Below are 8949 nucleotides of genomic sequence, written 5' to 3' on the forward strand. Positions count from 1 at the left end.
TGTTGTCGCCCCACATAAATTCGTTCCTAAATCTCAGTTGATCTCGCTGGCTCACTACATTGTTGTTACCAGCTGTGCTGTCACGATGCGTGCCTTCGTATTGCGCGACCAGGGATGACGTCATCCAGCTCGGCGAATTGACCAGTTGCCCTCAGAGGGAAAGAGCCCGCTTGAAGATCACCGTTCTTGCCAATTTAGTTCTTCTGTCGCTTACAAAGAACGAGACAGTCTTTAACTGTACATCGTATAATTTCATCAGTAGTATTCATTATTAAACCTGTCTCTAGTGACTTTCAGTTAGCACGTGCATGTATTGTCCTGCTGACTCCAATCTTAATCGGTAATTGAATTTTGAGACCCCCGTGTTTCTGTTTGGTGGTTTCTTCACCGCTCACTTCCTGCTACAACATTACTTATGCCATGGTGTCATTCAAGTAGACATGAATGTCGCGTCAGCCGTAGTACTGATACTATAATGACAGTAGATGGTACTACCTGCAGCTGCTCCTACTGCCTTTTAGGTGCATACGGGAGTATGAAAGGCTAAGTGAGTAAACCCTAAACACACCCGGAGGGAGGGACCCAGGAGTCGACAGGGAGGAATGATCCGAAATATCTTCTGGCAGCCCCTGCAACTCTACTGGTTCCAAATGTATTGACCTCGTCGCTCCTTTGGACTAAATCTGCAAAGTCGAGAGGTGGTTCAAGCAAATTGGGCAAGGCATGTTCTCCATACAATCAGGCCCAGGCATTAAGGTTAGTCATTATACATGTACATGTATTTATTATTATTATTATTATTATTATTATTATTATTATTATTATTATTATTATTATTATTATTATTATTATCAGTTTTGTTATTTTGATGGTTATCACCATCACAAAGGCGATCTACTAATGGTATAACTAAAAGCTCAAGTTCACTTGCCATTGTCTATTGTGAGTGATTTCTTTTTTATGCTGTTGTGATAAAAGTGCTGTTACTTCTTTCACACTCCTAGAGAGTGCTTCTGAAGATGGTACGTCATATACATTTTATGATGTCACCACAGCTCTGGAAATGCAGGCAGTGTTTCCCGTCATGAGTTTTTTTCTTCTTCTTCTTTCTTTTTCTTTATTTAAGTTGTTCAATCCCTTGTAATTGTAGGGAGTTTACTTCATAGAATATTTACTAATTTCTGTTGAATATAATAATAATAGAGATACAATTCGTATAGCGCAAATCCCACCTCAACAGCAATCTCTATGCGCTTCACAATCTATACTGTTACCCCAGTAGACCTGAGAGCATTCTGAAACAACCTCAACTTCCTGGGAAGCGTACTGTTGGAATCCTCCCTCCCATTAAGCTCAGGTTGGTCAAGACAGAAAAGGTTGAAACTGAGAGCTTACTGAAAGATCGAGGTTGTATTGTGGAATACGGTACTAAAAAAAATCCCCAAATTTGAATCGAATCCGGGTCCTTTGCATGCGACGGCAAAGCGTCTACCCACTACATCACAAACACAGGTAGCAAAATCTTAAATTAACATCAATGTTAGTGATGGCCATTATAAAAGCCTTGACTTGACAAATGTAAAGGCACAGATACAACGTGTTCTAAGCTAATATTGTCTTTGATTTTATGGTGAATCGTATTTCATAATAGACACAAATTAATGACTTGGCCCCTCTATATGAATTAAACGATTCACCAGTTTGAAAACGTCTACATGCACAGGATTTCATTCAGTTATAATAGCCTGCGATTGTTCTATATTATTATGCTCTCTTGTCTTTATTCGGTTTGTGTACCACAACAGAAAACACACCAAGAAAACTGTCAGTGTGCAACTATTGGAATATTGTTTTGGATTTTAGGATTTAAGTTAAGAGAAGCACATCGACACAGCAAGGGCCATATAGGCATACAGGGACAGAAACAATAAATGGTAAGAGATGTAGGAACCAACAGTGGTGCCCTCCAACCACCCGCCGGATTTTTGTGCTTTTCAGAAGGATTGGTAGAATCCCGGCATTGGTCTGGCCAGATTTCTCCTCTTTGCTCCAATGTTCGCACAATTCGACGCCATCGTCTATGACAAAAAACCTCTTTATTAATTAAAGACAGGACTGTTGAATCCGACTTGAGGAAGCAGTCAAACTGGGCGGGAGCTGCAGCACAACCGTTGACTTGAACAGCCGCTCTCCGTTTGTGCAATGACGCGCACTTAGCATCCAGACAGCTTGGTGCTATCACTATCATTATAATATCATGTACTTACTTCATTTGTATACATAGTTTTGGCGTAAATCCTTTTGCAAGCATCAAATTTCGATCGTGAAAACAGGAGATGGTACAAAATAAAACTAAAATCGTACGAATCACGGACATTAACAATTAACCGTTATAGTAAAAAGTAAAGTTGTTCCCGAATGAATCCAGTCCGGACATTGGGGATTGCCTTGTTAGTGAGACTACCTCCTGGGCCTTCGGCATATTGTGGTAGGGTGGAAGTTCCTTTCCACGCCGCCTTTTCTTCCCCAACTCGAAGTCGGGTACCAATTACTGCTGGGTGGGAAAGAGGGGGCGAAAAAAATCCGTGTCTGAACCGAGGCTTGAACCTGGACTTTCCTCTTTGGAGAAGAACGCACTAACAACTCCGCCACCGCACCGTCACCTTTATAGTATATATTGATTTTTTAAAATCCCAAAAGTCGAAAATTGAAGTCAGTGCTTGATTTTCCGTCGTTGTCAGGTTTCAATCCCGGGACATATTAAATGAGAGGAGAACACCGTACCTCTAAGGCCATGAGAGCCCCCCATCGTTCGTGTTAAAATGTCTGCTGAAGGCCAGTCATGACAGAAGATTGGAAGTCTTCAGAAATTTGCTTTCGCTTGTTAAAAAAGCCCGCCCCCCCCCTTTCCCGCCCCCGGTTGCTCTCTGTTAACCCCCCCCCCCACACACACACGCACGCACACACTCACACACGCAAACAGCCTCTGTGGGGTAGCGGTTCGGCGATTCGCCGTCGCACACTAAAGACCTGAGTTCGATTCCCATGTGGGGAGAGCTTATCGAGTATCCCGGTATTTCTGCTGGAACGTTGTATCCCTCACAGCCAGATTCTTAAATTATCTAAATTGTACCATTATAGAGGAGGGAGGGGTTGAAACACCTGCATTAAAGTATGTTCATACACACACGCACACAAGGCGCGCGCGCGCACGCACGCACGCACGCACGCACGCACGCACGCACGCACGCACGCACGCACGCACGCACGCACGCACATACGCACGCACGCACGCACGCACGTACGCCCACTCACCCACACACACTTACACATAAACACACACACACACACACACACGCACACACACACACACACACACACACACACACACACACACACACACACACACACACACAAGCGTTGGAGACCAAAGAAGTGTTTTGTGTTATATTGTTCTGTATTTCTTGTTCATCTGACCAGTCCAATTGGCTGGCTACATGTCATGTAATGTGGACGTGGCGCCTGCCAAATGTCGAATTGATATAATGGCGACAGATAATTAGATCAGATTTCTTTTAATGGGTGACACCTCGACTTCGAAAGATGCTTTCTAAGTAGAAATTATGTTCCCAAAGTTCATTAATATTTCTTACAAAAAAGAGTATGTAATAATAAAGACAATGCTTTCTTCCCCTGTTATTTGATAATAGGAGCCGAAAAGTTTCTGATGGCTGTAGAGAAGACGACAATTTTGACAAAAATTAGACATAGATGACAGGATGTGAAAGATGTATGATCAGAACCTTTAAAAAGACAATTCAGACAATTGGCCACATAAACAGATCTAACTGGCTAAAGATACTATTGCTGTATGGAAAGATAGAGGCAAGGGAGAGTAGACGAAGACTGACAAAAACATACAAAGATCTAAACAAATTTGCAATAAATGAAGAAATGGGAAAAACCGACCTGAGTAGGACCCAAACAACATTGAAGGAATGGGGTCCATGATCGTCAATGTCTTCTCCAGACCTGACACTTGAAGAAGAAGAAGAAGAAGAAGAAGAAGAAGAAGAAGAAGAAGAAGAAGAAGATACTTATTCTCAAAGGCACAATTCAACCAAAACTAACATCGCCACGAAGGGATAGCACTGTTCATGGCTTTGGTGTAGGACACGGGGCTGCTCATGAAATCAATGACCTGTGAGGGACTGAGCATCCAGATGTTGTCGTAGTACATGACCTCTTGGAGGAACATGACCAGGGCCTCAAAACTGCCGCGGTTCCGCTGGAACAGTGCTGCGTGGGTGAAGATGTGCATCGGAGTCTGGGGAAACAGGATTTTTGTTTGTTTGTTTGTTTTTGTTGTTGTTGATGATAAGGATTTTCTTTGTTGTTGGTGTTTTGTTGTTGCTTGCTTGTTTTTTGTTGGGGTTTTTTCTTTCTTTTTTTCGGAGGGGGGGAGGAGAGCTGAGTATAAATAAAGAGTAAAATGTGTAGAGCTTTGAGCAAAGAGCGAGCAGATGGATTCGATAATGGTTGTTTATCAGTGGGGAGAGAATAAAGTGGCGACTTCCAACCACTGTCTGTGTACATTAATAATATTAATATTTTCTAGAGATGTTTAAAACAATTAATAGATGTAGATGATGATGATGTTGATTATGACTAGTCATTTGTTTCATCATCATCATCATCATCATCATCATCATCATCATCATCATCATCATCATCATCATCAGCAGCAGCAGCAGCAGCAGCAGCAGCAGCAGCAGCAGCAGCAGCAGCAGCAGCAGCAGCAGCAGGAGCAACAGCAGGAGCAGCAGCAACAGCATCCCATTATCGATGTGTAAATAGAAGTACAACCTGAATGCAAATGTTTAGTGGGTTTTGTTTAGCTATGTTTTGTTGTTGTGGTTTTTTTGTGGTTTAACATTCGATAGATCTAACTGTTGTCACCCGATGTGACGGAACTATTTTCTTTTCGGGTAGCACACATGAGTAATGTGTTCTGATGCGTGAGTTGTGGTGTGTCATAATTTAAGAGTGAGCTTGGTCAGGATAAGGCATATTATAATATGCATTTGTTATTACAGTATGACACGGATAGCTCAAATTCGTCGGGACCGGCCTCGGTAGTTCGAAGGATATCCTACAAAAAATAAAGAAGAAGAAAAAAACCCGGGACCTCAACGACAGTTCGACGGATGCTTGATTTCGAGTCTTCTGTGTTCGACCAATCCGTATCATACTGTATATTCCTAACAAAATAATAAGGGCCAACACATCAGGGTGATTAAGTTTGTAAAGATTTATAGTGTAGTAGAGGAACGACAAAAATACTGGAAGAAAGGAAAAAGTTGCAAAAGAAACAAAAAGTATTTGGATGTAGATAGAGTTAAGTCACTTTCAACATACTAAAAATGTACATTCACGCTTTAATGGGAAATACTATTTTTAGCTCATGACGTCATCGGAGTCAACTTTATAAAAAAAATCTTTTAGAAAATAGTCATGTTGCACCTCGTTTGAAAGCTCGACAAAATGCTGTTTGAATGTGTAATATTGAAAAAGCTTGGAGGCCAAATAGGAACACAAACACACCAAATGGAATTTCACAACAGTAGATCGTGCACGTTCATCATGTTCGGTATTTCAAGAGTATCAAGCCCGTCAGGAAACTCCAGGAGACTGATATCATCTTCCTCAGTAAGTGATGGGCAATTTGTGCAGGTCAAACCCATGTAACCTCCACAGGAAATGGAGCATTCCAGTTCGTGGCGACGACACGTGCGATTTGTGGACTTACAATCTGTTCTACAGCTGCACTTAATCACCTTCAACAGAGAATGTGGGGCAGGTGGCATATCTGTCGTGCATGGCTCTAAGTGATCATCGTGCAGCTGCCATCCCCGGTGTGTCTTGAATATTACCTGTACTAGAAGATACACCCGAAGACTGTGGTACTTGGCTGCAGTACTGGTTGGCGGCAAGCATTGGATTTGGACGGATGTGGCACATGATGCAACTTTTATATAGAACCTCTTGTAGCGCAAGGGTGTCTGCAGCATTGCCATTGTAGAGACTGACTAAAGCTCTTTCTCCAGCATCATTGATGTCTTCCTTCCTGATGTGCAAAAAATATGAGCTCGCTTTCGAAAATGGGCATCTGTCAATTTTCTCATTGGAACCATTTTTCCCAGCCCAAAAAGTCTCGAAGTTAAATAACAGCCTTTGACAGCATGAAGAAAATGACACGATTCTACACCTAGTTTCTCCTACAGGTTCTGAATGTTTAAACTTTTGTGATTGTCGCCAGCTTTTCTGTCTGATCTGAAGATAATTGGCCTTCTTCTGAGCTGTGCATGGTGACAAAGGAGCACGAGCAAGTCTGTATCTTCTCCAATGACAGCTACAGGGTGGGTTGCTGGATACCCCATGGCAGTTTTTACTATGAGTGTGTCGGCATCTCCAGCAGCGTGAAGACAGTGGCAACCAAGAGCCATCCGAGTGCCTCTAAGGAGGTGAACGAACTCCTGTTTGTTTCTTGGATTTGAAAGGAAGTGTTCCTTGCTTGAGGTCAATGGCATTTCTTTGGGGAAGACAACAGCTGGTCCAACCATACCTGCAGAACGCCTGAGGAAAGCGGCATCTTTTACTGATGGGCCCGACTCATACCCATCAAACACCACGATGGGCTTAGAATATTTCCTGTTAACATATTCAGCATACCTATTACAAATTACGGAAACGGGCTCTTTCTTCCTCCAGGGGATTTTGTGAAGACGTGAACCCCCGTCCAATATGGTCACCATGTCCATGTACTCATCTTTCGATGGTGGATCATCTTTGAAGAGGTCTCTAATTGAATCAGCCAGCTTGGAAATGTGTGCCTCTCTCTTCAATCTTGATAGTTCAAAGAGAGATGGTGGTGGAGTCGTCAGTTCATACTTCAACACAGATGGGAGATTATAATTGTCAACGTTTGCTGCTGTAATCATCCGCTGAAAGAGAAGTTGAGGATTGACTTTGTATGTTTGCACCCTCCATTTTGGCAGTGATTTTGGTGTCCATGCTAACAACTTGGTCTTTTCTTTTGAAGGTGGAGTCCTTCACAGGTTTGTCCTGCATGGTCTGCAAAATAACCTTGCCAACATCTTTTGCAGTGTCGGCATTAACTGTGGAATGAGCTGTCACCCCTGTGCATATATTCCGTAATGTCTGATCACTGGCAAAGGAGTTGCGATCTTTTAGGAAACTAAGGAGCAGTCTCATATCTTTATCATCTCTCGTTTGTCTGGCATCACTGACTTCAATATGTTGTTGACTTGTATCTAATTCTGTACCAGTAACCCACTGCATTTCATTGCACATTATATCAGCACAAGCTGGTATGGACATGAGCTACTGTGTTCTCTGTGTATCTCCCATGCCTCTACCACGCGTCAGTCCTCCTGCAGACTTTGGGTTTTTCATTAAGACTTGCTCAATCACGAGATCAGTACTCAGTCCAGCCCAGAAGCGATCACTTCGACCCTCGAACGTGAAAGCCAAACGAGAGGGCATTGAAAACTGATGGGTGCTGTTCTTCAAGCTGTCTCATCTTCTAAAGGTAGATAGACCGATTTGGTGTACTGTGAGTGCCTGGCAGCAGCAAGGAAGGGGAGCATGTTTTGCAAGGATTGTAAATGTAACCACCATTCCCCTGAATCCTTCGGCTTTTAAGGAAGCGTTCCAAGATGTCAATCGTATCCATGTACTGAAGCCAGAGACGAAAAATAAAACAGAAAAAACCTCCCCCCCCCAAAAAAAAAAGGAAAAATACAGCTAAAAAAAAAAATACCGCAAAAAAAAGGGAGACACACAGGTTTGAACCATGGTTAAAAAGTTTTACATCTAGTCAAAAAAGTCTGACACCTTAACCACTAGGCTAGAACGCTACACGTCATTTCTTGTCATGTTAACATTTATATACAGTAGGCCTACATAAATATTTGCACTTGATAAAATTGAACGTTCTTTCATTCAACTTCTGTCAGCATACACACCTTGTTTGTTTGTTTGCTTGTTTAGTCTACTGGGTAGAAGAGCTCTAATGCAACTATTATAGATCTTAGATAAAGTAATTTACTTATTTGTATCAGTTTCCTTTCACATTTCTTCCAAAATAGAGTTGTTTTCAAATGGTGCGGCCATCGCGATCATTCCGCGGACGATGTGTGCACACTGCAAATCGTGCCTCCGCTAGAGGAAACGGAGTTCGCGTTTTCAATGAAAATTAAAAAACTTTCCCATTCGTACATTAATGTACATTTTGAGTATTTTAGATACGATGATTTTCTCTATCAACTGCATTTGACTGTATTTCTTTTGCTTTTATTTCCTTGCGATTTCTCAAATCTGCCAGACTATTAGCCAGCCGCTGTTTTTGAAACAATAATACTTACCCGAGTTTCGTAGAATTTCAGGAAGTTTTCTTTGAAGTAGGCGAAATATTTTGCTTTGACCACGTCATCAGTGTCTGCGGGGTCCGCCACGATACAGCCGTCGACCATGCTACAGTAGCTGTCCTCCGTCATCCAGCTGTTGATGGGGATCTCCCATAGACCGGGGATCGCTTTATCCGGACACTGACCATTTGTACAGCTACTGGTTCTGGATGTTAAAAGAAAATAGAATATTTAGAACATGATAAAGCGTCTTGGAAAATTAGATCGAGAAATAGAATGAAGTCAGCTATCAACTCGCCCCTCTCCTGAAATATCCCAATACCCCCATGATGACCAAGGCGAAGCTCATCAACACCATTTTCCTACCAACAATCACATATCAGTGCCAGACATGGTCCCTAACAAAAGTTCTAGAGAGGAAGCTGGTCATATGCGAGATGAAATGTTTAAAAAGAGTAGCTAACAGGGCAAGAAGAGACAAAATATAAAAATGAAATCT

At 42.2% G+C, this 8949-nt stretch overlaps 1 protein-coding gene across 1 annotated transcript; it reads right to left on the bottom strand.

Moving 5' to 3' along the window:
• Positions 1-3436: 3436 nt before the first annotated feature.
• On the bottom strand, positions 3437-8655 carry LOC101845628 (the record flags this gene model as incomplete). Its single annotated transcript, XM_013084729.2, is given in 2 exon segments — positions 3437-4327; positions 8448-8655. Coding segments are annotated over 2 exon segments (333 nt in total). The 3' UTR covers positions 3437-4126.
• Between the last annotated feature and the right edge of the window lie 294 nt (positions 8656-8949).

This window comes from Aplysia californica, unplaced genomic scaffold (genome assembly GCF_000002075.1).
Source record: "Aplysia californica isolate F4 #8 unplaced genomic scaffold, AplCal3.0 scaffold00314, whole genome shotgun sequence".
NCBI classification, from domain to species: domain Eukaryota; kingdom Metazoa; phylum Mollusca; class Gastropoda; order Aplysiida; family Aplysiidae; genus Aplysia; species Aplysia californica.